The sequence below is a fragment of the Aptenodytes patagonicus genome, chromosome 14, assembly GCF_965638725.1.
Source record: "Aptenodytes patagonicus chromosome 14, bAptPat1.pri.cur, whole genome shotgun sequence".
NCBI classification, from domain to species: Eukaryota; Metazoa; Chordata; class Aves; order Sphenisciformes; family Spheniscidae; genus Aptenodytes; species Aptenodytes patagonicus.
In genome coordinates, this window is record NC_134962.1 from 16165309 (window position 1) to 16181987 (window position 16679).

The 16679-nt window shown below is 47.6% G+C and overlaps 2 protein-coding genes across 8 annotated transcripts in view; one reads left to right on the plus strand and one right to left on the minus strand.

The window, feature by feature from the left end:
• The window catches only part of RALY (RALY heterogeneous nuclear ribonucleoprotein), a 168102-nt gene extending 164076 nt beyond the window's left edge, over positions 1–4026 (plus strand). For all 7 annotated transcript variants that reach the window (XM_076351952.1, XM_076351949.1, XM_076351954.1 and 4 more), the window contains 2 exons: positions 1866–1914; positions 2154–4026. In XM_076351952.1, coding sequence (XP_076208067.1) covers positions 1866–1914; positions 2154–2202 — 98 coding nt within the window. In that variant the 3' untranslated portion in view covers positions 2203–4026. The remainder of the gene's footprint in view (positions 1–1865; positions 1915–2153) is intronic.
• A 2639-nt stretch (positions 4027–6665) lies between these two features.
• On the minus strand, positions 6666–14480 carry LOC143167151 (uncharacterized). Its single transcript, XM_076352250.1, has 4 exons — positions 14458–14480; positions 9150–9337; positions 8936–9017; positions 6666–7137 (listed from the first exon to the last, which is right to left on the minus strand). The coding sequence occupies exons 2-4, from the start codon at positions 9219–9221 to the stop codon at positions 6986–6988; spliced, it is 306 nt and encodes a 101-aa protein (XP_076208365.1). The 5' UTR covers positions 9222–9337; positions 14458–14480; the 3' UTR covers positions 6666–6985.
• Between the last annotated feature and the right edge of the window lie 2199 nt (positions 14481–16679).

Consider the following 16679-nt stretch of genomic DNA (forward strand, 5'->3'; position numbering starts at 1 on the left):
GGGATTTTGCCAAGCAGATCCCTGAACAACCCAAAATCTGATCTCTTAAGTTCAAGGATTTGATTCTGCTCTTTATCTTGGTCACTTCTCTCAGGATTCTTAGCTTCACAGTGTCATGGTCACTGCAGCCAAGACTTCTCTCCATCTTCACATCTTTGACCAGTTCTTCCTTGGTCATCAATAACAGTCCAGAAGAATGTCTCCCCTAGTCAGTTGGTCAGTCAGCTGTGTCAAGAAATTGTTCTTGATGCTCTCCAGAAATCTCCTGGGTTGCTTGCCCCCAGCCCTGCTGCCCTCCCACCAGATATCAGGGTGGTTGAACTCCCCCGGGAGTACAAGGGCCTGTGATCAGGAGGCTTCTTCCAGCCATCCAGAGGAGACTTCGTATCAGGTGGTCTGTAGCAGATGCCTGCCATGATGTCACCCATGGTGTTCTAGCCCCTGATCCTCACCCACAAGCTCTCAGCTGACTCATCACTTGTTCCAAGGCAAATCTTTGTGCATCTGGGCTATTCCTTTGCCCAGAGCACATGCCACCTCACCTGGCTTTCCTGAAGAGCCTGTTCCCAGGGCGCTACCTGCTCTGTAATTGCAGAGAAGGAGCCTTTATTCTGTTGCCAGAAGTCACAAGCCTCCAGACTTCCCTCTCTTGGGAGTCTCCATCCACAGCTCCTTTGAGCGTAGTCTCCAGCTGTCCCTTCTTCATGCATTGCAGTCCTGAGGCTTTTCCCCTGTAGGGTCTCTGCAAAGACCCTGTTGGTCTCCCTGATTGTAAAAATCTATTTATCTCACCCAGTGCCCTGTAAACCAGCCTGCTGCTAACAAGGTTGGGACTGGGCCCCCTTGCCTTTCCTTTCAGATTACCTAGCATCCCCTGCAGACATCTCCTGGATCCTTTTCCACCTCTCAAATATTCACCACAAAATTTGGCCTATGCAGGAGGCAAAATACTACCGCTGAGCACCTAATTCTTTTAATGATACTGCATTGCAGAATGGCTCCAGGAGGGCAACTTTCACATGCCGTGCTTTCAAAACCACTGTTGCATGGGGAGTGGTTCAGCACGCCGGCACTGTTCGTGTGCCTTTGGAGTGATGATTATTATGAGTGTTATCGTTCTGGATGATGAGTTCTGCTGCAAACTGGGACCAGCTTCTGTGTTCAACAGCAGAGTCATTACATTGTGCATGATTTGCCATTGTGGACTGACTGCACCTTTGCATCATTGGGCAGCTCCAGTAACACCAGTTCCCTGGTGCGGGCCATTCCTAGGTCCCAAATTAACTTCTCAGAGTGTTACAACAAGGTGTGAGCTGTGCAAGCACACGCAGTAAACTTTATGAAAGTGCTGAGCATGGACTCAACCTGGCCGTGCAGAAATTAAGCATCCAGTCTAAGCATGGCAACTCATGCCACAGGCTCAAGACGTTCCCTGGGACATGCCCACTGGAGGTGCTGACTCTGGTTGTAGCCCAGATCAGACACTTGACTTTACACAAGGGAAGGTGGGCTTAATTTTCTCCCAGTCCCTTTGAGGTTCAGCAGGAGCCAGACTTCAAAATCCATGAGGGAATAACATCCCAGGTCTGTTTGGCAGAGCCCTTCCAGAATAAGGAACCAGAGGAAATTTTTGGTTTTGCTTGGGACTGTGTCTGCCAGAAAGCACAGCCACAGCCCCCGGTGTCCACATCAGATGTGTTTTGTAGCTCCTCCACCATGCTGAGCAACCTGACACTGCTGGCAGCATGCGAGCTCTCCCACAGCATGGTACCAGCTGGTCACCGCATGTGAGGTGTCACGGTGTCCCAGGCAGGGCAGGAGGCACACGTGGTGATTTACTGTTTCTGGTTCCCTTTTCCCTCCAGGAAAACAGCCATTACACAGATGTGGAGGATGCCAGACTACAGTAACCAGGTACAGCTCACACACTGCCTTTTAGGGGCTGATTCTGAGCAAAAGCTTTCTTTCCGTGCATGTTGGGGGTTGCTGCTTCAGAAGATGCTTTTTTCCACTGATCCTGTGTTTTCCTAGCACTGAGCCTGGCTGCTCAGCTGGATCACTGATCAGCCCCTCACTCCCTTTCCTAAATCACAAATCTTTGAGGTTCAAGGAAAATTATGTACCTTCCCCCCCGCCCCCTTCTCTCCTTGCAGCCCGTTCAGAACAGCAGTGAGCAACAGTGTGAGGAAAGCACGAGGCTAAACCCTGTCCTGGCACGTTGAGCAAGATAAACTGAATCGAAGTGCTGCTGTCATCTCCACCTGGCATTCAAAAGGATAAACATGGCCCAACATCTTCCATCCATCTGTAAAGCAAAGACAAAGAAAACTCATCATCCCAGTGAATCCCCACTACCCCGTGCAATGGATTCGGAGCTCGGCAGCCAGCAGAGGCAGGAACCAAAACCTGCACAATCTATAACCATCACTGACTGGATAACAGGAGAGCAGTTGTGTCACCAAATGAGTCAGAGATGTTATAGAGCTTTTTGTAGGAGAGGAGGGAGAACTAAGCCTAACCCAATAAAGACGTTTTTTCCTGTGCTAGGTGAGAGCCAGAGCATTTGCTAACTGGAGGAAAGTACTGTCTCAGTTTGGACAATTTGTGTTCTCACGCTAAAGGTCGTGTTGAGGAAGAGGGTGTGGGGTGAGCTGTCCTCCCAGAACGGTCACCTCCTGTCGTGTCTCTTTTGCCCCATGAGGTGCCGCAGGTACACGGTCACTTCCAGGTGGAAAGGAGTCGGTGCTGGTGCATGTACTGTGCTCTTTGCAGCTGCTTGAAGAGACGGGAAGGGGAAAGGAAGCTGCCTGCAGGAAAGCAAGTGATCCCAAGCAGGAGAAACAAAGCATACGTCATCTCCAATGGTTTGGTCTCCTCGTTCTCCACTGGGAAACCACTATGTAAAGGCTGAGCAAGTCCCTGCAGAGTGAGGGAGTGCAAGCATGTGTGGATGAGACCCTTTTCTTGGACCAGCTGCTCCCTGGAAGGGATGTAATCCACCCACTTCTCCAGCCCAGTGCCAGAGACATCAGCCCCTTCCCCAGGGTGCTCACATCTCCTCTTGCCCCAGCCTCCCTGGGTCTTCACACCGACCTGGCACGCCAGGAGAGTGGCGGGACAGCTCCTGCTCCTGACTGCGAAGACTGTGCTCCATCACCAGTCTGACGGGTCTGCGCAGCGTGACAAGTTGCCCAAGCATAACGAGACTGGTAATGGTAAATACCCTGAGCACGATGCATGTGAGCGTGCAAGCACCTCCCCTACCTACCCAAATTCAAGCTGCTTTTGACCCATGCCACATCCTGCGAGCAGAGGGCTGCAGCAGCCAGCATGCGGCTTGTCGTGGGAATCCCCTTACACCACAACACCCAAGAGGTCTCTCAGCCTTTCTCTTCTTGTTCGTTCCTCCTTCGTGGGCTTATCCAGTTTTTCTGAGTTCAGGGGTAGATAGGACTGAAACTCACGCAGCACTTTATTCAGATCAGATGTGTCCTGCCCGTCTCCCCTGTTCCCCTCCAAAACACACACACACACAGATCAGTGCTTTGAATTCGGAATGGTGTCCACAGCTTCTCCTTGGTCAAACCCTCCCACAAAACGTGGCCCCCCAGGTCATATAGAGTGCTCTGAAAGAGGACTCTTGCTTTCTGCTGCAGTGCTCAAAGCCAGACCTCATCTACGGCATCTCTCTTTGAAGGGTGAAGGGGAAAACAGGTCCCGGGGGCCACACTTCCCTCCCCTGAGGGCCATTCTGGAGCAAACATGGCTCTTGAAGCACAATGGTTTTTTTGCATTTCTTAGTTTCAAATAATTCATGAGGGATTAAAGGGATAACCGTGCTTTCCCCTACCTTTTTCCGGTTCCTGTACAATTTATCCGTTGTGTTGTACTGAGCCGTTGTAGAGCTGTTTTCTAGGCTTTGAGAGGTGAGCTGCAGTTTTTGCTATGAACTGACTGTGATGCTGATGTTTGGGAGAAAGGTGACCTTGTACATACAATCCTGTATAATAAAAGAAAGAAATCTAATTTGCTTTCGCTCTCTTCTCTCTTTGTCATACATACACACACACACTTTTTTCCTCTATTTCAGACAAGTGAGTCTTCTCTCCCTTTCTAAGCTTCAGCTCTGCCCACAGGATTTGCTTTCCCTTACACAAGGTATATCCCACTGGGCTGAGCAAAACATCTGGGTTCACAGGGGCTCTGGGACTTTTCCTCTGGAGGCCTGGAAACTCATTCGATGCAGGAGAGCAGGGGACAAATCCAGGCCTTTAATCTCTGGACTTGGCACTGATCCAGCTCATAACAGACTGGAAAAATGAGGCTGCTGTTCCAGTTTGCACAAGCCAATGGTGCTAACAAATACTCCTTAAGCACAGTGTCTTCTGGCCGTCTCCCCAGTCCCTTCCTTAGCAGAGCAAAGCTCACACCATGCTGCCAGCTGTGCACGTGTTCACTGGAGTAATCATCCAAACCCTGGCATGTTTGGCACCTGACCTGTGTCTGGAGGGCACCAGTGACCACGTGGGGAGAAGCCAGCTGCTACCACACTTTCAATGCTTTTTTTAAGCTTCCAGTCCTAGAAAGTTGTCGGCTCAGGCCAGGCTCAGCAGTCACCCAGCACCAGAGGGCAAAGCTGCCTATTGCAGCTGTTCAAGTTCATGGTGAGTCTGGGGATGCTTGAACATCCATCCATCCATCCTGCCATCAGTCACCAGTTCACTTCAAGATGAGGAAAGCAGCATGGTCAGACTAATGGCTGGACATCTTTGTGGCTGAGAAGAAGGAGGAAAGACAGAGGGGAAAAAAGGAAAAAAGGTAAGTTAAAATGTTTGGCTATCAAGAAGATCAAAATCAGCCCAACCTTAGGTCCATTGGGCCGTGTACCTGGGCTCTGAGAGCGACCACGGCTCAGTGCCTCAGAGGAGGGCAGAGCACTTCCCTGCTCCATCCCCACCCCGAGCCCCTGTCTCGCGAGCCAAATGCTGAGCCTGGCACTGGGCTGGGGCTGAGTAATTGCAGCGTGGTGCAGCTCCTCAGCTTTAGGCCATTAGAGCATGGTCTAGGTCTCCCAGCAAACAACTGTTTTGATTTTGTTAATTATTTTGGGGGGAGAGTGAGGGACTTCGGGAGCTCTTATGCAGGCCCCTGTATGGTAATTAACTTTGCTATTGGCTGCAGATAGGGCCTCAACAAAATGACTTCTGGGTTTTTCGTGCTCATTGAGTTCTGTGTGTGACCAGAAAATCTTCGCATGAAGAGGCGAGGGCACAGCAGTGGGGTGGGAAAGGGAACGCACACCACCCCTTTCACCCCTTAAGGCCATAAAGCAGCTGCAAAGCTTCCTGCTGACTGCACTGGGTCCATCAAGAGAGGAGCAGAGGGAGAGGAGGTGTCACCGCCTCCCTCTGAGCACTGCTTTCCCAGGGACGGAGAGGGAGGGCAGGGGAAAAGGCAGATGCCCACTGCAGGGGCACGAGGCACAGGGGCAGAGCTTTGGAGGAAGAAGGCAGGTGAAAGCACATGGGCTGTAGATGTTTAAGGACTCCAGAGCGTTCATAGTGAACAAGCACACAGAGTGCAGACAAAGCCGTCGGTGCTGTTTAAGTGTGCACCTGATCGCAGTCAGCTCCTGTTCCCCTACTCCCCCATCCCATCTTGCCAAGTGTGAACACACATGAGATACAGTGTGGGGTGCTGCATGCTCAGAGCACAATGCAGTGCTTTAACCACAGCCCATCCATCCTCACCCTCAACCCCAGCCCAAAGCACACTCTGCTGGCCCAGGGGAACAGACCGCAGCAAAGAGCAGAAGCCCCATTACCGGGCTTGTCCTGGTTAACAGAAAGATGTGTGATCCTCCCCAAGGCATTTTAAATATCCATGACACAAAAAGACCTGTAAGATCTCGTTAGCTCTTGAATGAATATAAAGGGCTCCCACCCTTCATGCACCCAACCTCCTTTTCCATGATCCAGTGTCCCCATAGAGTCGCTCCCTGTAAATCATCCCTGTCCTGCTGGGATGTGGGAAGACGAGTGTGGGGCCAGTCCATTCTCCCTGGCATTTCCCCCAGGGCAACAGTTAATTCAACATCTGCACATTCTGAAGAAAAACAACCAACATAAAGTGAGCAACTCAACTGAACATACACGCAGTTTCCATCTTGTGAACTGGAAAAAAAATACTTTTGTTAAAGCCTTTCCCCGCCACCCACAAAGGCAAGGTCTTATTACCAAGTGCCCTGGACCTTGCTTGGCTTCTCATATTTGCTGCTCTGTGTTTGGTAGTGACAGCAGCGTGGTCTTTGTTGGAAACAAAACCAAAGGTCTCAATCTGCACTGCCTTGTCTGCACCTCTGCAAAGGAAACATGAAATGCATCAAGTTGGTGACACACTTTGGGCTTAAATGTGCTGCTCTGGATGGGAATAGCAGATGTGCAGGAAGTTTTGGTGCTCTGCTTTTCCATATGCTGGCCTCAGCAGTCATTACAGCAATAGAGCAGGGTTACTCCAGTCCCAAATCCTCCTTTTATGTGCTTCTGGACATGGAAAGACTATCTGTCAGGCCAAAACGCCTGTAATCTTGCATTCAGTTTGAGTCAGGAGATGCAATGAAACCCCCCACTGACTTTAATAAATGTGGGGATTAACGGCACGGACTCTGGCAGGCAGCAACCAAAAGACCTTTATTATACATTAAGCTCTCCTCTTATACAAAACTCAAGTGTTCACGCACTATCAGCAGCTTACTGATAGGGTACAGCCTTTTGATCACGCACATCTAGACACAAGCACATAGGCTAGTCTTCTATAAACACAGCAGTTTCTTCTTGTTCTCTTCTCACGGACACAAGGCTCGGTACAGAGCAGTTTCTTCTTACCTGTTGTTCTCTTCTCACGGACACAAGGCTCGGTCGTCAAGGTCAAACTCCGCAATGCTTGTCGTTGGGCTGCCTATCCCCACAAATAAATCCTACTAACTTTAATGAGCATCATGGTTAAAGTCCACGCAGTGCTTTGGAAATACTTCAGTCATTGCAGCTGTAACAGGATCCATTCTTTGGGGAATCTGTAAAAGCCAGTTGCTGCCTCTGTGAGAGTTGTCATATCCCTCCTTCATTGTCTTCCCATTATCTGCAGGAGATTTAATTCCATATTTTTTCTCTTCTCAAGAAAGTTGTGGAAACTTGGCAAGTTGTGGCCAAGAACCCCAAGGGCTCCTGGTGGAGTCTGTCCATCCTCTGCCAAGAAAACACACCCAAGCCTGGGACGGGGACAGTCCAATGCCAAAAGGACTCAGCCATATCCGAAATCCTCTGCACGTGTCTGGCAGAAAGGCCTGAGCAGCCGTTCCTGCACTAAGCTCCGCACCGCCGGCACCGCTCGCGTACCCATCATGGCAGCGTGTGGACAGGCACGTGCCAGTACAGACGCACTGTACCAGTTTAGCGAGAAAACCCTCAAGTTCAGCACCTTTTCATTGCCCAGATTTACCTCCTAGCAGGTGGACTATTTTCTCTGACAGGTTTGAGAGGGTTCCTCAATCACAGCTTCCTATGGGCCCCAGCTTTCACCCCCTCCCTGGGCTCACAGCCCCAGTGATTCGCCCAAACTAGTTGCAAAGGAGACCCAGAGAAAGCATGATCGAGATAGACAAGATGCAAAAGGTGGAAAAGGGAAGGATAGGGGTGAGAGATGCAGGCAGAAGCAGGAACCCCGTCTCCTAGCCCTGTCTGCAGAGCTGCCTGCAGCACGCGAGCCTCCTTGCTGACGCCTTCTACTCCCATTTGGAAGCAGACGTTGCTGAAGGTGAAGCGCAGACCAGAGTTGCAGCCTCCCCCATCTGCTCACCGACCACTTCTTCACCCCTCCTGCCCCGCTGGTGAGCAACTGCTGCAGCTCCTCCTCAGCACCGCAGCTGAATTCACCACAGTTGGGAGCCAGAGATGTCCCCACTTGGCTGTTGCGTTGGCTGCGAGCAGCTGGACGGGAATGCTTTCAGCCTGTCAGCAGCTCTGGAGCACAGACCATCACACTCTGGGCACAGCATAAGCAGCTCCTTGAGGCCAAGGTGAAAATTTGCTGCATGAGGACCACAGCTGAGACCTGGGAGGCTTCGGAAACTTTCATCTGCACGTCTCCTTTGATAAAACTGCTTTGGGTGTGACAAGATGGCGACACTTAAATATATCCATTTAAACTGCTTAAAGACCAGTCTGGCTGTGGGGCCCAGGGACCCAATGCAGCATCCTACCACATCGCGATGCAGGAGCCCGGCAGCACAGGAGACTCGTCCTCGTAGGCAGGTCCAGCCCCCGCCACGGATCCGCACGGCTGCATGAGCAGCCCCAGACCGCGGCAGCACCACATTCCCATAGGCAAAAGCAGTGATGTCTACGTGCCACCAGAGCTGGCTATTAATACTGTATCACAGGGGGAGAGAGCGTGTGCACATGCTGTTACCACAAGAAGTTAGGAACTTGTTTGCATATCAGCATCTATAATATTTCAGTAAATGCATTAAGAGCTTTACGTGAAGGGAGTTCAGGCTGGGCAGGAAGCAGGCAGCCAGCAGGAGGAATAGGGACAAAAGTAGAATAATCTTAAACATACCATAATGAACTATCTTTGTACCTAAAAGCTCTTCTAAAGTAATTCACATGCCCCTGGCAGGTTGGGTATGAACAAGGAATCAGAAATCATTTTTATGTACTCAGAGCACTTATGGCCAATACAGCCACCTGGGATGTGCATTTGCATTCAAAAGCCTAAACTTCAAGAGACACTAGAGAGATAAAAGGAGAAACAAAGACGTGTTAACAGCAATGCGGGAAGGTGGATTTAAACTAAAAGGACAGCAAAAAAACCACAAAAAAAAGGAAGACATTAAGAAAAGTAACAGCACAGGCACCCAACCCTCCAGGACACTTACGGTTGCAGCCCAAAGTATAACCCAGCAGACAGGTATCCCCATGAAATTTTCCAGTTCTTGTGGCTCGGACACACGGGACATCCTAGGAAGAAGCAGCACAGCAACTTGAAAGGTATCCAGGGGTTACACTGAAGCAAAAATATAATTCTTACCAGTTTTACTTGTAGTCATTTGTTCACAGCCTATTACAAAACAGCCTGGCTTTAAATCTTACCAGACACAGCTGTTCACACCTGCACTTGTCAGGCACTGGGGGAAAGAGAACTGGCTTGAACCCAACAGCCATGGACTGGCCTCTCTCCTTGCAGAGCGCAAATCCCAAGGACGTGGCAAGGGGCCGCACCTCTCCAGGGGCCGTATCCACCGTGCCTGTGGGAAATTCCAGCTGGGCAGCATTTCTTCCTGCCAGGACACAAATGGAGGACACGGGGAGGGGCAGGTCAACAACAGCTGAATCTCTGGGGCACAGAAGTGGCCGGTCTTTCATCTGATGTTTCTCCTGCTCTTGTTCCCCTCTCCCAAAAAGAAGCAGTTGATTGAGCAATGCACCCTTGCTCCAGCCTCACTGTTACCCGTCACATACCTGCACACGTGACATAGTTTTCCCAACAAGGCCATCATAAAAATTTCTCTTCCTTCCTTGCAACACCGGGAGCGTTCCCCAGGCTGTGGAGCTCAGCCCTGGTCAGCACAATGCTGCAGGCAGGAACACAGGGATCAGAGCAGCACTGCCTTCACAGGGACTGAGAAACTGGTGGGAAAGTGGCCCAAAACATGGCTGAGATGAACAATGCTGACACCGCAAAACCAACATTAAAAGTCAAATGCTTCAGAACCTTAATAGCAAAAATAAGGACAAAAGATGTATTTGGCTTCTCTAATTCACTCCAAGTCCAGCTTTCAAAACCACTCGATGCATTGGGTGTTGAGTTCTTTTGAAAAACATATCACAGCTATGGATGTTGACACTTGGAGCTGTGCTACAAAAAGCTTTTGAGATACCTGGTCCTAAACAAATAAAAAAAAAATGGTCCATTGGAAATTGTTCCTATCTGCAGAAAACCTTAATAATTCATTTGAGGAGCGATTTTCCATTGGGGCAGAACAACACTCGCCCACCCATCCTCACTGGGCTGGTTGTCTCACCCGGCGGCAGCACTGGGAAGAGGGAAGCCAGAGAAGATAACAGGGGTATGTGGGGGGGGGTAGCAACAGGCAACACACAGGCAGGACTTTTCTGTTCCTGTATGGCACAACATATGATTTCCATCATCCCAGATCACAATCCGCCACTGCACTCATTTCAAACACAGACACAAAAATCAAGCACTGCTTTTTCAACTGCTCCTCACCACTTGCAACTCATGCCTTAATGGATCTGAATTATTCCCCCAGCTGGAAAAGTGTTTCTCCAGCAGCAGAACATACGAAACCTGCACTGAACCTGGGAGCGAGGTACTGAAACTGGCTGGAAACAACACAGAACCAGCCAGCCAGGGCAAAAACCATAACACACACCTGCAGGAGTTGTGGTTTCAAGACTATTTCTGTCTCTCATACCACTTCACTGTAAGAAACAAAAAATCCTGGTTTACTGCCATCATTTCAGCTGTTTTTCTGGTAAAAGTCAACTTTTTCAGTTAACTATAAATATTTATGTTGAAAATAGTCGGTATGATACTTTCTTTCTACAATATCATAGTAGAGACATTGTAATTTTTGTTGTGGGATCATTTTCCAATCCAAGACAGATCTCCGCTCTTTTCTCACCACAGAAAAAACAATTGCATTGGCAAACGAGCAGCAAGGCTCCCTGCCTTTCCAGCCACCAAGCCCAGACGTATGGGAGAGTCCTGTGTCCTCCCAAACCACAGCCAGGAACTATCCTAATAGGATGGGATTTGCGTTTAGATATCCATCACCACTGGTTGTGTATGGAGAATATCTGCCTTGGAAAATTGCTAAACACATAGCAGAGACCAACTCAAAGAGTCTGCTGAACTTGAGCCAGTAAAGAAACTGTAAGAACATGACCACACAGAGGATACGCAAAGAGCAACCCAACTTAGAGATGGAAAAACCCTGCTCATACTCTAATTCATATGTGGTAATATAACACATACAGCCAGCACCAGTGAGAAAAGAGTATACACAGTCTAATCCCTTCTGTACTTCAGAAGATGAGGACTGGCCATAGCAATGGCTTGGCAGAGCACTCGATAGGAATGCAGAGGGACAGGCTGCCGCTGTGCACTGTATTAATTTCTACCTCTGCCTCATCCCCACCAGTTCTGTTCCTCACAGCACTCGCCCTTTTCCCTTCCTCTGGTTTCTTGGCTCTTTTTAAGCATCACTTCAACCCACAAGGCTGTGAATATACAAGACCCATTGTGAATATCATACTCTTCTGAAAAACATTCAATGCGTAACAGGCAAAGTGCGGTGCACTGGGCATTACAGTCCAAATTAAAAAGGTAAATCTGATACACGCAATCACCTTTTTAACAGCAGAGCTCTCAAACAAGAGTATTTCAAGGTAGCAGGAATACTAACCCAGAACCAGTGCCTCTGCACACACAAATCAGCACCTTTCTGATTGCATTTCTTAGTTTTTTCTCTACGTCATTTGCATACTTGCCCAATCCTCGCCTCTTGTTATTTCTACACATTAAGTTTAATCTTATTTTTTCATTACCTGCGTATTTCCTTTCTATCTTCAAGAACCCTTCAACCTTCACAGCAAAAGCGCTCTCTGCTGCACGGGGACGACCGCAGCTCCATCTCTGGTAAAATGGCAGCAGCGAGACTGCTGTGGTGGCAGCAGGAGTTGCGAGATGCCAGCCCAGGTGGGCTCAGGCTGCAGAGGGGAGGTTAGCCCAGGCAGGAGGGGCTCAGAGCCACAACGGTGCAAACACTCCCCATGTTTGCTTGGAGTTTCCTTCTGCTGGGTGATCCTGAGCCACGTGGGGAGAGGGGGACAGCACAGCTAGGACATCCACTCCTGATTTTCACCCTGTGCTCCAGCTTGGCCCCCTCCTTACTGCTCAGAAGATCCCCTTCATATCCACACGTCAGAGCATCCTGTCTCCCGATTTTGGCCAGCTCGGAAGACACCTCTCTGCCCACAGCATCTCCATGAAGCGCAGATGGGGCTCCAGCCCCAGCACGCTCCTCATTCCTCACGCCCAAGTATGTTCTTGGTCGGGGGCAGGATTTAATGGCCACCACCCTCATCCAGAACAAAGTGTAGTGGGAAACAATGTGCTTCAGCACACAGCTTAAATGAATTTGAGAAAGTGGAGTAGGTCTAGAATTAAAAACAAACTGTCATGTACAAAAAAATTTGAGACCACACGGCCAGCCCCAAGCAGCCTCTCACTAACAGGGAAACCTCAATGGCAACCACAGCCTCAAACCTAAATAACCACTTCAAGAGAACCTAAGAGATCTTTGCACAGCTCTGTCAGAAGAAAAAAAGAAAGAAATGCAATCCTCCCTTCTCGCTAGGACTCATAGGAAAGCAACCCATTGTTTGAGGATGTCAGAAAGCATGGAACAATGGAGGGAAGAAAAATATTTTATGAGCTCATCTGAAATGAAGCTTGTTTCCCAGAGCTTGTTTTTTCATGTTCATGGTGGAAAAAAGGCTATTTTGGTGCTGAACAAAAACATAGCACAAGGCCTGCAGCAGGCTCTGAGGACCACGAGCAGTACAGGCATTTCAGTCTGCAAAACTAAAAAGAACCAAAAATTTATTTTTTACTTGCTTTTTGTGCCTTGTTTTCAAAATGAATCACATCCAGCTTTTCTCCCTGCAACAAAGGCAATAAAACTCCCTTTTCTTTTCCTTTTTTAATGAAAATGAATATTATCAGAGAATGTGTGTAAGACCACATTAGAAGCACCAAGATCCAGCTGTGTGACCTAACACTGGTAATAATTTGGGCACAAGCATGGTTTGCAATCAAAGTCATATGGTCCCGCTCCACTCCAAGTGAAGTGTTTCCACATGGTAGAAAGAAATACACAAAACCTATGGGATAATTACCCAAAGCAGCAAGCAAGGCTGGGGGAAGAAACAAAGGTTTTAAAACCAATTTGCTTTAATACAGAATGTAGAATTAAGGAAGCTGCTTCTGTGTTAGAAAACCCAAAGTCTCTCTGAGCCCAGAGACCCGCTATGGAAGATGCAATGGCCTGAAGAGGGAGGTATCCACACATTTCTGCTGGGTATTCAGCAGAAAAACGATTAATAACACAGATGTAAAGTTATGACTGCTTTATTTCAGAAATATGCAGTTGTTTGCAATATGCAAAAAGGAAAAAGGATGAACTGCAAGCTTACACAGCAAGGAACGAGCCTGGCGTTATAGTGACAAGCAGAAGGGAAGCGAGAAAGTATTTTTCTTCCTGCAAGGAAAAGCCAATTCCTCATGTCTATCAGGCAGCAACATGTTTCCAGGGCCAGCTTAAATTTCTACTTTTGTATAAAGAAGTATGGTTCCTCCCTTGGGCTTGTGACAGAGACTAACAGCACAGGTTCAGCCATATTCTTATATACAGAATATTTAAGAATGTATAGTGTATGTATGTATGTATGTATATCTTATCTATATTCATCTATGGTGAAGCACCTACAGTAAAAGCAAAGTCTCCCTAGGCTCTTTCTAAAAAATTAGACTGGCCGAATCTCCTCTGGAGGCACTTCCCTGTCTTCATTATTGACTATAGAAAGAGCTGAAAAAAATGGATTTCTTAGCCAAGGGACTGGAGCCAGATGAGGTCCCTCCAAGCCAAAGGCTTTTACAGGTGAGATAGCACTTGCTAAAGATCAGCAGGAGCCCTGGAACCTGTTTCTCTTTAGGATTCCACAATTTCCAAGTAATATCTTCCTTCAAAAGCCTTTTTCCTCCTCCTGTCATGAGATCATTTAAGCAACTGATCAAGATCAGAGCAACCTTTCTTCTCCATCAGCTCTCTGCAGTCAAAGGCGTACTGAAGGAAAGGACACATGGAGTTGCGCTCCCTTCTCTGCCATAGGATTTTACTGCTTATGCAAAATCCTTTTAGCTATTAGCCCAAATTAGAGCCATTTGAGAAGAGTTTTCCCAAGGTTAACACACACCTGGGACTAGAACAAGCTGTGATTTAGGTTAACTGCCAAAATGCCCCTATACATGCAGAAAGCAGTATGCAAGGTAGAGCCATATAGGTCCAGCCTGACCCTGGCCAATCCCCACAAACATTGTGGGAATCCAAACATCTGCAGACTTCAGCTGTAGGCCCCCTTTGCACTGCTGGAAAAGTCCGAGAGAGGCTTTCATCAGGTCAGGCTTGTCCTGATTCCTGACCGCTATCTCTAACCTGGGTGTTTCTGGCCATTTTCCTCCAGGGACACCGAACTGCCCATTTTCCCATCATTTGAGTCCTTCACATTTCTAGGGAAAAGTGAGCTTAGTGGCTGGAAAAACACAACAGTTAACAGGACAGCTCACAAGCAAGGTAAGTGAACCCAGACTTACCATCCAGGGTTACAGCACAGTCCGTCCAGACTGACGTCCTGCCTCTGGCAGGGGCCAGAAACAGGTTGCTCAGGGAAGAGCTTGCACTGGAGCAGCCAGGGTGCAAACCCACATGCTGCGAGGGCAACCACCTGTCAGACGGAAAGCTACAGAAAATTATATTCTGCTACTCAGGCAACATGGGACTAACCTTTACTATGGCAAAAACAATTTAAAAATAGAAAAGCAAGCGATTATTTTGGAAGCTGGTGTGGCTTTGCAGTTTGTTGTCCATACAGGCTGAAGCTGAACTGGTAATTCTCGTGCAGCTTCTGTTTTCTGTTAAACATCTGCCTTCGATTCTTTCTCAAAGCTTGGCCTCCCACTTGCTTGGATACACTTCTATTAGTCTGGTGATCTGGAATAAACCTCTAGCAAAAAACTGAGCAGAGGAGCAGAACAGGATGCTAGAGAAATGTTATTTAAAACATTAACAGGTAAGTTCTAGTGAGTCTTAGCCGTCAGCATCACACTCAACTTCATATTCTCTCGACTTTCAGAGCTTTCCTGCTGTTACTATTTCTGTACCTCTTCCACTAGATACCATCATGTGCACTTTTGCCTGACTACAGCCCAACATCCCATCCAATTTGTGACAAACCTTGTCCTGTTTTCAGCAGCAGCAGCTTTGAAAGTCTGCTTTTTCTTCTCCTTGCTTACAATCTTAGGTGACCAAGTTTCCCTGTCAAGCAGGGAAAGTAGTAGGGTGTGGTGTACATGTCTGGAGGACACAATGCATGATGACCCATGCACAGTACTAACCAGAAATCCCCCACTCAGTGGAAACTTTTTATAAATGCTTCTCCTTCATTACAGCATTTGTGGTTACAAAAATACTACTGCTTTGATTAAATCCTTGCTCTGGCCAGAAGCGTCCATGAAAGGAGTTTAATCTCACTTATTTTTGTAATAGTAAACAGTTATTTCAGCAGAACAGAATGACACCACCTTGAAGGCAGCTCATCCCACTACATCTATACTGAACCAGGGAACTCGATCTGTTTTCATTTTACGGGTTACTCTGGTGACCTGAGCAAGGTCACCTAACCCTTTGAGTTCCAACCCCCCAACTACGCAAGGGAGATAAAAGCATTTACCTGGCAAGAGCGGGTTATTCTTCTTACAAGGATATCAGTAAATTTCAGGCTGACTGACAGCAACACGACTTCTTCTGTACAGTTCCCCTAGGACCTCCAGTGACAAGTCTCAGATTTTCTTTTGCATGTTCTGGGCTGAAAGGCGTGTTGCATCTTTACTGCTGGAAAGGAACAGACCTGCAACAGCTTAGATTACTCAGGTAAGGTGTAAGAGAACTCTGGGCACAGCAGGAGCCATGGAGAGGAGCAACCCAGCTGCATCACTGTGCTCTTCGTTAGCTCCCAGGCTCCTCCCCAACTCATTCAAACTGAGATTCCATTCTCCTCTACAGTCTTTCAGTACCTAAAACAATCTAGCTCCCACATCTCCGTCAGCACCATACAGCCAATTCTCAGCTCACAGAGAAAAAAGCATGGAGAAACGCAGATGGGTCTGCCTCCAAATACACGCCTGCATGCAGACCCAAGGCAAACAAAGCTACCACCTTATCCTGTTAAGAACTCCATCTTTAAGATGCTTATTTACATTCAGCTTAAGTACAAAACTCTTTTTTGCCTCTGAACACACGACTGCACTTTAAACTTACATCAGCCTTACAAGCAGCAGGAGGCATTTATGTTCATACAACACTTGTGGTAGACTATACTCCTCTTTGAATGTAGACTGGAAGGTGTTTTAAAAAAAAAATAAAATTCAACTAATATCTGCTCCTAGACACGGAAGACTTTTCATGCATCAGTGAGGTTATTCCACAGGTAAATTAGAGTCTACAGCTCAAGATGTTTCACTCAAATATTAGCCATCAAAACCAATGTCTTCAGGATTTCATGCACAGACTCAAAATACATCTATAAAATACACCTATAAAGCTCTCCTGTGAGCCAGAAGAGCTCACAGATGATGGGTTTGAACAATTATTTATTCCTTTATTAACCTGATCTTTTTGATCCAAATATACTGAAGTCAAACTTTGTATTTAATGCACTAAAATATAGCACCAGCTCAAGGCCATACTGTATTTTTTTTTAAAAAGTATGTTAAAAGTATTTGACCCAGGAAAAAGCAAGCATTTAAAACCAGAAAGT